General features: G+C 42.4%; 1 protein-coding gene across 6 annotated transcripts in view; it reads right to left on the reverse strand.

Annotated features, from left to right (window-relative positions):
* Positions 1-17,391, reverse strand: part of LOC109897937 (leucine-rich repeat-containing protein 7-like) — a 129,338-nt gene that overhangs the window by 6,393 nt on the left and 105,554 nt on the right. For 4 of the 6 annotated variants that reach the window (XM_031833339.1, XM_031833338.1, XM_031833341.1 and 1 more), the window contains 4 exons: positions 14,935-16,720; positions 13,353-13,505; positions 12,153-12,272; positions 433-708 (listed from right to left, as the gene is read on the reverse strand). In XM_031833339.1, coding sequence (XP_031689199.1) covers positions 433-708; positions 12,153-12,272; positions 13,353-13,505; positions 14,935-16,720 — 2,335 coding nt within the window. The remainder of the gene's footprint in view (positions 1-432; positions 709-12,152; positions 12,273-13,352; positions 13,506-14,934; positions 16,721-17,391) is intronic. The other 2 variants (XM_031833343.1, XM_031833340.1) reach the window with 1 other exon arrangement.

The raw sequence follows: 17,391 nt of genomic DNA on the forward strand, positions 1-17,391 counted from the left end.
GTGAAAAGATGATTGAAATGGAGGGGGTGAGCGAGAGAAACACAGACAGACAAAAACAGAAAGAAAGAGAGAAACACTGAGACAATCAAAGAGAGAGAGAGAAACACCGAGACAATCAAAGAGACATATAGAGAGACAGAGAGAGAGAGAGAGAGAGAGAGAGAGAAACACCGAGACAACCAAAGACACATATAGAGAGACAATCAAAGAGACATAGAGACAGAGAGAGAGAGAAACACCGAGACAATCAAAGACAGATAGAGAGACAGAGAGAGAGAGAGAGAGAAACACAGAGACAACCAAAGACACATATAGAGAGACAGAGAGAGAGAAACAGAGACAATCAAAGAGACATAGAGACAGAGAGAGAGAGACACACCGAGACAATCAAAGAGACAGAGAGAGAAAGAGAGAGAAAGAGTAATGGCCAACCTGCTCCTGGAAGTCGTCCATGCTCTTCTGGCCTTTGGTCTGGATGAGGCAGCGTGCACTCTGGGGACGGGTGGTGGTGGCCATGGGCAGGGGAGACTGGTACTGTTGGATGGAGATCTTGTTGATGGCACCCTCATACTGCTGGTCCCGCACTGAGCGGTGTGGGGGTGTGGCCGATGTGGATGTCACGATCATGGTCTGTGATTGGTGGGGGTGGTGGTGGTGGTGGCCGCCTGCCTGTGGGTAATTCAACCCGTTAGGCAAAGAGTCAGGAAGCTGCAAAGATGCAAATGTCACGTCTTACAAAATGGCAGATAACATACAGATGAGGTGCAGCATGCTTCTTCAAACCTGAATTACCACATAGAAACGTTACTTCAAATCCTGTCGTCAAATCAAATTTTATTTGTCACATGCCCTGAATACAACTGGTGTAGACTTTACCATGAAATGCTTGCTTACGGGCCCTTCCCAATAGTGCAGTTTAAAAGTAATAATTCAAATAAAATAGTAACACAAGAGGAATAAAATAAAACACACAAGAAAGGAGCTATATACAGGGAGTACCAGATCAATATGCAGTTACGAGGTATTTGAGGTAGATATGTACATGATTTCAAACCGATTTAAAAACTGTAACTAGGCCACTTCAGTGTCGTCTACATGATATATACTGAACAAAAAATATAAACACAACATGCAACAATTTCAAAGATTTTACTGAATTTTACAGTTCATATGAGAAAATCATTCAATTGCCATCGATAAAATGAAATTGTGTTTGTTGTCCATAGCTTACGCCTGCCCATACCATAACCCCACTGCCACCATGGATCACTCTGTTCACAACGTTGACATTATAAAACCACTCACCCACACAACGTCTGATGTTGTGAGACCGGTTGGATGTACTGCCAAATTCTCTAAAAGGAAGGCGGCTTATGGTGGAGAAATTAACATTAAATTTACTGGCAACAGATCTGGTGAACATTCCTGCAGTCAGCATGCCAATTGCACACTACCTCAAAACTTGAACATCTGTGGCAGTGTGTTGTTTTAGAGGGCCTTTTATTGTCCCCAGCACAAGGGGCACCTGTGTAATGGTCATGCTGTTTCATCACCTTCTTGATATGCCACACCTGTCAGGTAGATGGATTATCTTGGTAAAGGAGAAATGCTCACCAACAGGGATGTAAACAAATTTGTGCACACAATTTGAGAGAAATAAGCTTTTTGTGAATATGTAACACTTATGGGATCTTTTATTTCAGCTGATGAAACATGTGACCCATACTTTACATGTTGCATTTATATTTTTGTTCAGTGTAAGTAATAAAACAGGACACAACCCACAGTTTTCTCTGTGCATTAATAATTCAGAGGAAGTCCCTGGTCTACCCTTATCATTATTCTTGCACTGATGGTTAGAATGTGACCACGATGAAATGACTAAGACACTGACAAACAGAGGTTGCCATGGAGACCAAGCAAGAATGGAGCGCTGCTGGAATGAATTATGGCGCTTAGGCATTCCACAAGAGGAATAAAATAAAATACACAAGAATGAAGCTACACAGTACCAGATCAATGTGAAGAGGTATGAGGTATTTGAGGTAGAAATCTACATGAAGGCCATAGATTTTAAAGCAGATTGAAGACCCTGGTCTAACTTTTTCATTATTCTTGCACTGATGGTTAGAATGTGACCACAGTGAAGTGACTAAGACACTGACAAACAGAGGTTGCCATGGAGACCAAACAAGAATAGAGCGCTGCTGGAAAGAATCATGGAGCTTAGAAATGACTCCTAACATTTAAAAACATTGACATACTGTCGCAATCACTTAAGTGATAATGACCGAGAAGCCGGTGTTTGGAGGATATATTGGCACGGGGATTGTGTCAATATATCCTCCAATCACCGGCTTCGTTCTTTCTACATACTGTATGTTCAAGTTGAGGGAGCGTGCAATTGGCATGCTGACTGCAGGAATGTTCACCAGAGCTAATGTTAATTCATGTTAATTTCTCTACCATAAGCCGCCTCCAAAGTCTTTTTAGAGAATTTGCATGACCAACATTCAAATAATGATTGACATATTTTCATTAAAAACGTTTTGATTAATTTATTCATACTATTTCATCCTTCCACAAGATATAGTCCCGACATAAATCTAGGGTTGCTACCTAAGCCGGCTGGTCGTTCATTCTATCGGTTCGGTTGCTAGAGGCGTGACCCAGTCTTTCAGTCTTTTTGTTCTGTATCTATGGCCGCAATGTTCCACTGGAATGCTACCTGGCAACTTTCTTATCTCTTGCTTGCCAACTACGACTAACTTACAGTCACGTCAAAAGTGCAGCCAGAATATCAGCAAAGTAGCTGCATTTGCATTTGTTTAAGCAGTTTTCTAGTGACATTTATTTGGATACATCCATAACAATGAGCTAATGACTCTTGATTTTGCCTGGCATACAAAAAGTACTCACTCATCAGGACACTGTTGTTTCAAGAGGAGCTAGCCAACAACACAGCTAACACAATCACTTCAAACTGAACTGGAAAAACTACAAACTAGCTGCACTTCGGTTTTTATACCTTTAAAAAAATAAATGTCTTTGTATATATATCAATAAAAATGATGCCAGCTGAATCATATGATTTCGACTGGCTGAGAAATGCTGCCTACCTGTTTGTCTCATCCCGACACGTTCATTTATATGGGACAGCTGGAGATCGAATTTCAAAACTGAAACAATGTTGTAAATGTCGGAAAGACAGACAAGGTTTATACAAATCTCCGCTGTTGAAAGCTAAATGTTAGTGTAAAAGAAATGTGAGATAATGTCTAGATGTTTTTATAGTGGAGAAGTTTATAAATTGCCTGGCTGGGCTGATGACACAGTGGATTGCGCAGTCCGATGGAACAGAGTAAATAAGAATTTTAACATCATAGATTTAGGCGGTGGTGACTTGTGGAATGGACACTGGCTGGAATGCGGTTTTAACCAATCAGAATTCAGGATTAGACCCACCCGTTGTATAAGAGTAAATAAATTAGCCCATTTAAAAATAAATTTAAAAAGGTGGAGGAACCTTAAGAAGTACAAAGGGGACAAGACCGGGAATCATGACGCATATGGTTTTATAAGTGCCTTCAGAATGTAATCACACACAGACTTTTTCAACATTTTGTTGTGTAACAAAGTGGGATTTAAAAGGGAATTATTTGACAAGGTTCTACGCAAAATTGTTGTCCATTAATGGAAAAAAAACACTAATATATCTTGATTCCATAAGTATTCAACCCCCTGAATCAATAAATATTGTCTTTTTTCACTGTAGAGCCCCCAGCCCTGCTCAATATGCCTTAGATAGCCCTGGAGTCCCACCCCCCACACATGAGGTGACCTCACCTGGCTTAACTGGTGCCTCTAGAGACAAAGCCTCTCTCATCGTCACTCATTGCCTAGCTTTAGCTCCACTGTATTCACATCCTACCATACCCTTGTCTGCACATTATGCCTTGGATCTATTCTTCCACGCCCAGAAATCTGTTCCTTTTATTGTCTGTTCCGAATGCACTAGACGACCAGTTCTTATAGCCTTTAGCCGCACCCTGATCCTACTCCTCTGCTCCTCTGGTGATGTAGAGGTTAATCCAGTCCCTGCAGCCCCCAACACCACTCCCATTCCCCAGGCACTCCGATTTGTTAACGTCTGTAACCGTAAAAGCCTTGGTTTCATGCATGTTAACCTCTCTAGGGTATGTTGGCCAGGCTAGCGTCCCACCTGGCCAACATCCAGTGAGATTGCAGAACGACAAATTCAGATACAACCATTTTACATAGGTTTAAAGATTAACTTCTTGTGAATCCAACCACGGTGTCAGATTTAAAAAATGCTTTACGGCAAAAGCATACCGTACGATTATTTGAGAACATAGCCCAGCAGACAAATCATTACAAACAGTAACCAGCCAAGTAGAAGAGTTACACAAGTCAGAAATAGAGATAAAATGAATCACTTACCTTTGATGATCTTCATAGGGTTGCACTCAGAAGACATTCATTTATTCAATAAATTTACCTTTTGTTCATAAAGTCTCTCTTTATATCCAAAAACCTCAGTTTTGTTTGCATGTTTTCTTCAGTAATCCACAGGCTCAAACGCAGTAACAACAGGCAGGCAAAAAAATTCAAATTGTATCCGTAAAGTTCATAGAAACATGTCAAACGATGTTAATATTCAATCGTCAGGTTGTTTTTAGCCTAAATAGTCGATTACATTTCAACCGGACAATAACGTCGTCAATATAAAAGGTAAACAAGAAAGGCACTCTCTCGGTATTCTCAGAATACAAATCTGAAACAATTTCTAAAGACTGTTGACATCTAGTGGAAGGCATAGGAACTGCAATTTGAGTCCTAAGTCAATGGATACTGTAATGGCATTGAATAGAAAACTACAACAACAAAAAATCCTACTTCCTGAATGGATTTTTCTCAGGTTTTCGCCTGCCAAATCAGTTATGTTATACTCACAGACACTATTTTAACAGTTTCGGAAACGTTCAAGTGTTTTATATCCTATCTTCTGGGCCTGAGTAGAAGGCAGTTTAATTTGGGAACGCTTTTAATCCAAAATTCCAAATGCTGCCCCCTACCCTAGAGAAGTTAACATCAGAAGCCTCCTCCCTAAGTTTGTTTTATTCACTGCTTTAGCACTCTCCACCAACACTGATGTCCTAGCCGTGTCTGAATCCTGGCTTAGGAAGGCCACCAAAAATCCTGAAATTTCCATCCCCAACTACAACATTTTCTGACAAGATAGAACTGCCAAAGGGGGCGGAGTTGCAATCTACTTCAGAGATAGTAATACAGAACTCTACACGCTAAGTCTGTACCTAAACCATTTGAGCTTCTACTTTTAAAAATTCACCTTCCCAGAAACAAGTCTCTCACCATTACCTCTTGTTACAGTTCCCCCTCAGCAGTAACCTGGACAGCATATGTGAATTGATTGCCCTCCATTTATCTTCAGAGTTCGTACTGCTAAGTGACCTAAACTGGGATATGCTTAACACCCCGGCCGTCCTACAATCTAAGCTAGATGCCCTCAATCTCATTCAAATGATCAAGGATGGCGTAGCATCTTTCCAAGATGGCGTAGCAGTCAGACATCTTTGTCCTGTCGTGTCCCTTGTATATATTGTCTTACATATTTTCTTCGCATAGCTTTAAAATATTTTGCTAAACCTCAACATCTAAATATTCTCCTGCAACTCGCCTCACCAAATGTGGCGTGGATCTGCTTTTTTTTTTTAAGTATTTACTTCGGATCTGGAATCCCTCAACTGAAGCTGACCAGCGAACTACCAGCTATCAGTCAGCAAACCATTGCCAGCGGCCATCAGCTAACCTTCAGCTCGGAAAGCTCTCGCCAGTTTGAACAACGTGACTCTAACCAGAGCATAACGGACCTACTATTTTTTAACCCCGGATCCTGAACATTTTCATCTGGATCTTCACAACGAGCTAACCGCAATCCCGGATGACTACTCCTGGCTAGCGTTCCCATCCCAGACCAAGCACCATTTAGCTTGAAGCTAGCCCCATCAGGGCTCCTGTGCTACCACCGAAGCATACTCTTGGGCTACAATATCCAGACCCCTTCTACAGCCGGTACGGGGCATGGAACCCCGCAGATCCCCTACGACTGGAATACCGACATAATCTGCCAGAGGACTCCAACAGGCCCCTCAGGCGCAACGCCCGCTGAAGGCCCATTCTGCTAACCAGCTAGGCCTGCTAGCTACAGTGCCTTGCGAAAGTATTCGGCCCCCTTGAACTTTGCGACCTTTTGCCACATTTCAGGCTTCAAACATAAAGATATAAAACTGTATTTTTTTGTGAAGAATCAACAACAAGTGGGACACAATCATGAAGTGGAACGACATTTATTGGATATTTCAAACTTTTTTAACAAATCAAAAACTGAAAAATTGGGCGTGCAAAATTATTCAGCCCCCTTATGTTAATACTTTGTCATCAACTGACACAATTGTCATCAACTGACACTAATTAGCATAATGCAACGGACAAAAATATTACGAGAAAATATTCATGAATTCACAAGTGAAATATAGTGAAACATAGCTTAGCCTTTTGTTAATCACCCTGTCATCTCAGATTTTGAAATTATGCTTTACAGCCAAAGCAAGACAAGCATTTGTATAAGTTTATCGATAGCCTAGCATAGCATTATGTCCAGCTAGCAGCAGGCAACTTGGTCACGAAAATCGTTTACCTTGTTTACCTTGCAAATGTTCATTTTGTTCGATAAAGATTGTTTTTATAGCCGAAATACATCTGTTTGTTCTTCACGTTTGGTTGAGAAATCCACCGGAAACTGCGGTCACGACAACGCCGAAAAATATTCCAAATTAGATCCAGAATATCGACAGAAACATGGCAAACGTTCTTTTATAATCAATCCTCAAGGTGTTTTTCAAATATCTATTTGATAATATATCAACCGGGACAGTTGGCTTCTTAGTAGGAGCGAGAGAAACAATGGCCGCATTTGTCTATTACGCACAAATCACTGAGAGCCACCAGCTGACCACTGACGCAATGTTGTCGCTCACGCTAATTTTTCAAAATAAAAGCCTGAAACTATGTCTGGTGACACTACACACATTAGGGAAGCCATAGAAAATGGAATCTGGTTGATATCCCTTTCACTGCTCAATAGGGACAAAATAGGAACGTAGAGGTTTCTAAATAAGATTCACTTCCTGATTTGATTTTTCTCAGGCTTTCGCCTGCAATATCAGTTCTGTTATACTCACAGACAATATTTTTACAGTTTTGGAAACTTTACAGTGTTTTCTATCCTAAGCTGTCAATTATATGCATATTCTATTATCTGGTCCTGAAAAATAGCCCGTTTACTTTGGGAATGTTATTTTTCCAAAAATTAAAATAGTGCCCCCTAGTTTCAAGAGGAACCTGTTGGGGCTAGGGGGGCACAAGGAGTTCCCTGAAGGGAACACGCCCTCCCAATCAGCTGATAAAAATATTATTTCGAAATATTTAACTTTCACACATTAACAAGTCCAATACAGCAAATGAAAGATAAACATCTTGTTAATCTACCCACCGTGTCCGATTTTTAAAATGTTTTACAGCGAAAACAACATATATTTATGTTAGATGACCACCAAATTCAAAAACACACAGAGCGATATTTCACAGTCACAAAGGCATAAATATAGATAAAATGAACCACTAACCTTTGATTATCCCCATCAGATGACACTCATAGGACATCATGCTATACATGTATTGTGTGTTTTGTTTGATAATGTGCATATATATATATATAAAAAATCTCAGTTTACATTAGTGCGTTACGTGCAGAAATGTTTTGATTCCAAAACATCCGGTGATTTTGCAGAAATACTCACAATAAACATTGATAAAAGATGCAAGTGTTATTCACAGAATTAAAGATAAATGTATCCTCTATGCAACCGCTGTGCCCGATTTTTTTACTTTACAGAAAAAGAATAATCTGAGAACGGCGCTCAGAACCCAAAGAAATAGTCGCCATTTTGGCATCAACAGAAGCTACAAAAAACACTATAAATATTCACTTACCTTTGAATATCTTCATCAGAAGGCAGTTCCAGGAATCCTAGTTCGATATCAAATGACTGATTTGTTCCATAAAGTTCCAAAAAGCCCATAATTTAGCCACTTGTTGTTAGCTTGTTCAGCCCAGCATTCAATCCTCAAAAAGCATGAGCAATTCTTCCAGACAAAAACTCAAAAGGTTCCGTTACAGGTCGTAGAAACAAGTCAAATGATGTATGCAATCCATATTTAGGATGTTTTAAACATTAATCAGCAATAAGGTTCCAACCGGAGCATTTCATTGTCTGAAGAAAAGCATAGGAACGCAAGAACACTCTCTCGTGACCGCACGTAATGAGCCCGAGGCTTTCTACCAGACCACTCACTCAAAGAGCTATTATGAGCCCCACCTTTATAGTAGAATCATACAACCAGAATTTAAAGACGTTGACATCTTGTGGAAGCCCTAGGAAGTGCATTCTCATCCATATCTAAGGTTGACATCCAATGGCACTGTTTTCTAAATTGAGTTCTCACTTCCTGTTTGGATTTCTTCTCAGGTTTTTGTCTGCCATATGAGTTATGTTATACTCACAGACATAATTCAAACTCTGAAACTTCAGAGTGATTTCTATCCACCAGTAATAATAATATGCATATATTCCCATCTGGGGAAAAGAGTAGGAGGCCGTTTAATCCAAAAGTGAAGATACTGCCCCCTAGCCTCAACAGGTTTTAAGCATCTCCAATCCAAAATTAAGTCTAGAATTGTCTTCCTATATCCCAACAAAGCATCCTTCACTCATGCTGCCAAACATACCCTCGTAAAACTGACCATCCTACCGATCCTCGACTTCGGTGATGTCATCTATAAAATAGCCTCAAACACTCTACTCAACAAACTGGATGCAGTCTATCACAGTGCCATCCATTTTGTCACCAAAGCCCCATACACTACCCACCATTGCGACCTGTACGCTCTCGTTGGTTGGCCCTCACTTCATACTCTTCACCAAACCCACTGGCTACAGGTTATCTACAAGTATCTGCTAGGTAAAGCCCCGCCTTATCTCAGCTCACTGGTCACCATAGCAGCACCCACTTGCGCTCCAGTAGGTATATTTCACCGGTCATCCCCAAAGCCAAAACTTCCTTTGGCCGCCTTTCCTTCCAGTTCTCTGCTTCCAATGACTGGAACGAATTGCAAAAATCACTGAAGCTGAAGACTTATATCTCCCTCTCTAACTTTAAGCATCAGCTGTCAGAGCAGCTTACCGGTCACTGTATATGTACACAGCCAATCTGTAAATAGCACACCCAACTACCTCATCCCCATATTGTTATTTATCTTTTTGCTCCCCAGTATTTCTACTTGCACATCATCATCTGCACATACATCACTATGTCACTACGCTAATTTGTAATTATTTTGCCTCTATTGCCTATTTATTGCCTTACCTCCCTAATCTTGTACATTTGCACACACTGTACATTTTCAATGGTGTTATTGACTGTACATTTGTTTATGTGTAACTCTGTGTTGTTGTTTTTGTCGCACTGCTTTGCTTTATCTTGGCCAGGTCGCAGTTGTAAATTAGAACTTGTTCTCAACTGCCCTACCTGGTTAAATAAAGGTTAAAGAAATTTTTTCAAACATGCTAGAATCACCTTTGGTAGCAATTACAGCTGTGAGTCTTTCTAGGTACGTCTCTAAGAGCTTTGCACACCTGGATTGTACAATATTTGCCCATTATCAAATGCTTTATTCTTTCCTGCTCTGTCAAGTTTGTTGTTGATCATTGTTAGACAGCCATTTTCAAGTGTTGCCATAGATTTTCAAGCCGATGTAATTAAAAACTGTAACTAGGCAACTCCGGAGCATTCAATGATGTCTTGGTAAACAACTCCAGTGTATATTTGGCCTTGTGTTTTAGGTTATTGTCCTCCGGGAAAAGTGAATTTATCTCCCAGTGTCTGTTGGAAAGCACACTGAACCAAGTTTTCCTCTCGGATTTAGCCTGTGCTTAGCTCTATTTCATAAATTTTTTTCCTAAAAAACTCCCTAGTCCTTGCCAATGACAAGCATACAGTACCTAAAACATAATGCAGCAACCACCATGCTTCAAAATATGAGGAGTGGTACTCAGTGATATGTTTGGGGAAAATCCAACACAACACAACGCTTTGTTTTCAGGACTAAAAGTTCCTTTTTTTTGCATTATTACTTTAGTAATAATGCAAACTGAGTTAGGAAGAGCGCCTGTATCTTTGCAGTGACTGGGTGTATTGATTCACCATCCAAAGTGTAATTATAACTTCACCATGCTCAAAGGGATGTTCAATGTCAGCTGGTTTTATTTTTGCCCTACTACAAATGGGTGCCCTTCTTTGCGAACCATTGGAAAACCTCCCTGGTCTTTGTGGTTAAATCTGTGCTTAAAATTCACTGCTCGACCAAGGCGACCTTACCAGTGATTGACTTGGACTGAAAAGGTGTCGTTACTCATGTTGGTTGCCAGTACAGTTTATATATAGGTGAAGGAGCACCACAATACCTTTGAGCTAATATTTTATAGATCAAGTGGTAGAACATTTGAGGGGCCGGTATTCAGCTCCGGTGATCTCATGCCCAAGTCAAGCACTGGACCATACAGACAATTCTATGTCTGGGGTACAGAAATGGGGTACTCATTTAAACACTATTACTACACACCGAGTGAGTCCATGCAGACTTGTTAAGCACATTTTTACTCCTGAACTTATTTAGGCTTACCATAACAAAAGGTTGAATACTTATTGACTCAAGACATTTCAGCGTTTTGTTTTTTAAATTGATAAACATTTCCAAAAACCCAATTCCACTTTGACATAATAGGGTATTGTCTGTAGATCAGTGATACAAAATCTTAAATTCAGGCTGTAACAACAAAATGTGGAAAAAGTCAAGGGGTGTAAATACTTTCTGAAGGCACTGTAGGTGCTGGTAATGTCACCCTTGTTTAAAAAACAATGAATGTGTGGGGGTGGATTGGGATTTTACATTAAATGTACCGATATGTCATAAATATACACTGAACAAAAATCCCAGACATTTTCCATCTGCACAAAAAGCTTATTTTAATAAGATTTTGTGCACAGATTTGTTTATATCCATGTTAGTGAGCATTTCTTCTTCGCCAAGACAATCCATCCAACTGACAGGTGTGGCATATCAAGAATCAGATGAAACAGCATGATCATTACACAGGTGCACCTTGTGCTGGGGACAACACAAGGCCACAGATGTCTTAAGTTTTGATGGTGCATGCAATTGGCATGCTGACTGCAGGAATGTACACGAGAGCTGTTGCCAGAGAATTGAATGTTCATTTATCTACCATAAGCTGCATCCAATGTCGTTTTATAGAATTTGTCAGTACGTCCAAACGGCCTCATATAACTGTGTAACCATCCAGCTTCTTCACCTGTGTGATCGTCTGAGGCGGGGTGGGGGTGCTGATGAGTCTGTAATAAAGCCCTTTTGTGGGGAAAAACTCAGTCTGATTGGTTGGGCCTGGCTCCCCAGTGGGTGGGTCTGCCATGGCTGCAACCCAGCCCAGTCATGTGAAACCCATAGATCATTAGTGTCTAATTGACTAATTTCCATACACCCATATATGGGTTTGGCCGGTGTAGGCCGTCATTGTAAATAAGAATGTGTTCTTAACTGACTTGTCTAGTTAAATAAAGGTTAAACACAACACTCCCCTATGGGACTCCCAATCACGGCCGGTTGTGATACAGCCTGGATTCGAACCAGGGTGTCTGTAGTGATGCCTCTAGCACTGAGATTCAGTGCCTTAGACCGCTGCGCCACTCGGGAGCTCAAAACTTGGGAGCCCCAAACTTCAAATCTTTGAAACGGTTGCATGTTGCATTTATATTTTTGTTCAATATATGAATGACCTACCAGCCCAATGTTTCATTCAGCAAGCTGGGTGATAATGAGTACTATGTTATCAGCATAGTTCAGATGCAAACTAACAATGACATTAGAACACTCAGGCCTCCCACCCAGTCCTTTGCCAGTGTAAAGCACCAACCTTTTTCATGATGTTTTCTGGGGGCACGTCTCTCCTGCCCAGTGAGTAGGGGGCCCACTGAGTAGTGGGAGAGACCACCTCCTGGCCGTTGTCCAATATATTGCTCTGTTGAGAGGGGGTCTGGAGAGAGAACAGGGTAAAGGAACACAGTTCAGAGTATCATCACTGCTATGTATATGCTTCCAAAATGACTACAGTTTTTGCAGAGATAAAGGTGAATCAACTTGCTGTATTCATTATAACGTTATAGTCATTGATAATAATAATACTTTCGGAGGAGTATTGCAGCTAGTAATCCAGCATTCTTGGATCAATATCATGACCTTAACTTCTTCATAAGTTTAAAGTCCTATACGTATTTTTATATCAGTTGAGTTGTTTGCCTCCTGTCATTTTGTCCACTTACAATACCTATTTGATAAGAATAGACTGTCTGACAGGTTTAGAGTGATTTTGGCAGGCAAAGTACAAGTTGACTTACATGCACTAAAATACCTATACGGGAAAGATAAGCAAGCGAGAAACTCTGATAAAATCTCTTTGTTTCATTACAATGTGCTTGTCTGTGACCTTAAATGCATAGTGTCTATAAACTAGGCCAAATTGCACTGAGGCTACTGAGTGACACAGGGTACAATAATAGCCTTACACAGTAATACTAACATAGAGGAGTACTGCTGTAACCCATAGAGCAGACACCGTAGCTGACACACATGCAACACACTGCTTTAATATTTCAGACAACAGATAAAAGACAGCGCTTGGCTTGAAGTTGAAATGGGAGGGATTCTAAAGGCTTCTTTCACACCAACACAGCCGAAATTGTATAATACTTGGCTTCACTGTATGCATTTTATGCTGATACTGTGATACATGAGTCTCGGGTCTAGGCTCGTTTTTTAATGCTGTTATCATTTCTGGGCTCAAGTTTCATCCTTCAAGATTAGAATGTACAATAATTGGAATACAAAGTGGACTATATTAAAAAAAGATATACAGGCATAGCATTTCAATGTAATAACATTCTCCATTGTAAGGAAAATGCAGCTTTTGGTAATATTGTGATGCTTATGATGAAAGATATTTTTAAGCTTTTATCCTGACAAAATAGTAAATATGCAGTACACTCCCTGTATCAAATGAATGTGAAAGGGTTGATCTGCACTGAGACTGTTTCTGTGTTTTCTGGTTCATACTCACATTGGGTAGAGGTAGCCACTGTGTTGTTTGGTTTTCATGCTTATTCATGTTATTGTAAAAGTTTATTGTCATGCTTCTGCTGGCATGCGGTGCAGCATAGCCTCCAGAGCACAGCATGCCGAAGTTTACTGTGTTGTGCTTAAGGACAGCGCTCTGATTGAAGGGAAACAATCACTTGACATGAGTAAATGGGTGAGCCACTGGGTTAACGGGATTGCACCAAGACACATTGCGTAGCTGCAACAGATAAAGTGAGCTTGACAAACAGAACAACAACAGAACAGAGTTACTACAGTAGGCTACCAGCACAAACACATTAAAACACACTCATGGATACAGTACTACTACGTATTTCATAAAAGCAACAGTATGTACTTTTCTTGAAGGGATGTTTAGCACTGAAGTACTTGCCTATATTATCAAGGGCCGGTTTCCCGGACCCAGATTAAGCCTAGTCCTGGAGTGCTTTCTAGTTCAGAACTAGGTTTAATCAGTGTTAACTAGGTTTAATCAGTGTCACCATCATAATTCAGAGTCCACAGATGCAGATAGTCCAGCGTACAATTGCGACACAGCTACATGGCTCTGAGTCTACCGTCCGCAGCCCAAATGCGCACCTGCCCAAAATTCCCAACCAATGCGGCTCCACGAACGCATCCTCCATTTCAATGAGGATTTGAAAGTATGAAAGCCATTGTTCCAATATTATAGAACACTGCTGTGCGTACGCGTACACATTTTGGTCTCTGACAGACCCTTTACGGCAGGGATCATCAGCTAGATTTTTTTCTTGAGTAGATGGTCAGAGGGCTGGAACATAATTACAAATCATTTGATGAAGGGCAGGAGACATGTAAGAGAGGGATTTTTAAGCCTGGAGACAAATTAGACATGGATTGTGTATGTGTGCCATTCAGAGGGTAAATGGGCAAGAAAAAGACTGAAGTGATTTTGAACTGGGTATGGTAGTAGTTGCCAAGCGCACCAGTTTATGTCAAGAACTGCAACGCTGCTGGGCTGTGGTGTTGCAACTCAATATAAGGAAGGTATTCCTAATGTTTGGTATACTCAGTGTATATCTCTCTATTATGTGTGGGAATACTTTGGAACAGATATCCAACATTAAAATCACTTGGAGCTGATTTGCTGATGTTTTTACAGTCTTTCATGTCCAACAATAAAACACCAGAAAAAAAGTTTGTTTTTTGTTTGTTTGATGCTCAGAAAACTTTTTGGGGAAAATAAAATCCCTCGCGGGCCACCAGTTGGGGGACCCCGCTTGAGGAAAACCGATTTCGTATGATTTCATACTAACAGTAATAGAAAGAAAATAAAAGTTCAGAGAAAGGAGGTAAAGTGTTTGTGTAATTTATACATATAGTGAAACACAAAATGAGACTGGTGCCACAACTGGAGAACATAACTAAGCAGTGGACTGAACACATGTCAATACTGGCGGTCATGCAGTCAGGTGGCGTGTGTGTCAAGACAACAGAAGGCCACATGTAGATGGTGTGCAATCGTGTAATAAACTGGAGGCAACGGTGTATTCCCAAAGTGAAAAAGAAGTTGTCAGACTTACCCGGTCTAATCGTTTGGCCTCTATATGTCTAAGCAGCTGTTGCCTCCAGTCTACTGGCATCTTAGAGGACATATCTTCAGGCTTATGCTGCAGCTGCATGGTGCGCATTTTCATCTCATCAGGGCTCTTTATATTCTCAGTACACGTGCTCAGATTATAATCTGGGGGCATCTTCTCCAACAAGGCAGCCATGGTGGGTCTGGCAGAAACAGGCCTGGCCTGGGACGCCCCGAACGTCTCCGTGCTGTAACTCCTGGCCGACAGAGGGCGCCGCTGTGTTAGGCTCTTAGTGGGGTAGCCCATGATGGGCTTCTTAGGCTCCTGGTAGGAGGAGTAGTCTTCCTCGTACCTGCCGTTCCTCTTGTTGTACTGTTGGTCCTGCTGGGCCATGCTGGCCAGACTGTTCTGGTGCTCCAACATGCCTTTGAAATGCTGCCGGCCATAGTGGTCCGACTTCTGCTGCATCTCCTGGGCCTCCTGAACCCTGCGGAACAGGGCCAGCTCTGTGGAGCTGACCAGGGAGTCGGCCCGCCTCAGGAACCCAGGCCGGGAGCGCTGACTGGGGATGGGGAAAGGTTGCTGCTGCTGGGGCGGCTGGTTCTCCTCGTTGACTGAGGGCTGAGAGTAGGAGAACATCTGGTCCATGGGAGGGTAACCCCGGTAGCCCCTGGGGCTCACCAGCTCCTTGGGCAGGGTCTTCCCCGGATGGTTGATGTACTCAGGGGTGTTGGGGAAGGGTGGAGGGGCCCTCCTCTCCTGCTGCTGATTCCTCAAATCCATAGCCCCCTGAGGGTTGAAGCTCTGGTCGAAGTGGTAGACCTTCTTGGGGATGGAAGGCTTCTGCTGCTGGCTATTAGCTCCGTAGGCATCATCATCGTCCAGCATGGGGGCAGACTGGCTCCGGGACATGCTCTGCTCCATGGGGCCCGGCATGTCTGGACGGTCAACACTCCCCTGATTCTCTATGCTGGAGCTGTAGGTGTCCACGGGAATACTGTACACATTGTAGGAGCCCATGTCTATCTCATCAATGCTCTGGGACTTCTTGAACTTAGCCTTCACCTCCTTCATCATGGGAGAGAGGCGCTCAGAGCTCTTGCTCATCACCATGGCCCCAGAGCTTGGTCTAGTGGGCTTGGATTGGACATGTTGGTACATGTTGGCCTGCTGGCTGCTGCGCCCCTGCCCAGAGCTCCTGGAGTCTAGGTAACCCCACGTTCCTGTGGAGGGGAACGTGCCCGGCAGCTCTCCATGATGCATCTCCTGCTCAAAGTCGTTGCGGTCAGGATTGGGGCTGTTGCCTGGGGAGCTCAGCTTGGAGGGGAAAGCTGTGCGGTCCTCGAAGGGACTGGGCGTCCTCGTCCAGTTCTGCCACGGGTTGGGAGGGGGAGGCTGAGATACTTCAGTTTCGGGCATGTTGCGGACATTATGGAATTGGTGGGAGGGGTGTTGGTGAGGGGCATCCTGCAGCTCCAAGGGGATGCCCACGATGCGCTCCTGCCTCATGAGGGGCCGGCGGCCCCCATGGGAGGTGGAGGAGCTGCAGGACTTGGAGCCCAGCATGGGGTTACCACTGCTGCTACCACTGGGAGTCTCCAGAGGAGCTTCTTCAGACACGAAGCCTGTGTTGTCATAGTGGGAGGAGTCGTTCCACTGGTCAAAGGTGTCGCTGAGGGGGCGCCGCTCGCTGCGCTGCTGCAGTGTGCTGGAGGGAGGGGTCTCTCTGGGGTCTCTCTGACTCAGTAGGGGCTTGGTCTCGATCGGCTTGGGGAACTGCTGAGCCAGCCTGCAGAAAGAGAGTGGGCACAGGTATCATAGCATATAATTTCATCAAGGTTTTACTTACAATACAGAATAGAGGGTAACATTCATAATGGACCTGAAAATATGCTTTGAAATACAGGTTTACATTTATTTCCAACTTGGAGTTTTGATAGGTCAAATCAAAGGCTGCATTAAAATAGAAAGGTACTGTGTATTTTAAAGTAATGTTTGCCTGAAGCTATACTGCTGGCATTTCAAAGGGAATCCAATTGCTTTTTTACCAATATATCATAAAAGGAAAATATGTGCAGATATGAGCTGGACTGTTTTCCATAGAGGTCTGAAAGTATCAGTAGGAATATCAAACAAGTCAACTATAATTGTATCCACAGATGAAAAAAGTATTTTTCAGTGAGAGCTCAATCTGTATAATTTCAGCCAGGATTGGAAAAAAGAACAATGTTCTTGGACGTTCTGGCACGAACTGACTAAAGAGCCCCAATGGTAGAGTAGTGTTTCAGCTGCATTTCAATGAAGAAGAGAGTGGAGAGGAACCGTCCCTGTGAGACAGACCGACAGACAGAGACACAGACAGACAGAGACACAGACAGACAGAGACACAGACAGACAGAGACAGACAGACAGAGACACAGACAGACAGACAGAGACACAGACAGACAGAGACAGACAGAG

This window comes from Oncorhynchus kisutch, linkage group LG10 (genome assembly GCF_002021735.2).
Source record: "Oncorhynchus kisutch isolate 150728-3 linkage group LG10, Okis_V2, whole genome shotgun sequence".
NCBI classification, from domain to species: Eukaryota; Metazoa; Chordata; class Actinopteri; order Salmoniformes; family Salmonidae; genus Oncorhynchus; species Oncorhynchus kisutch.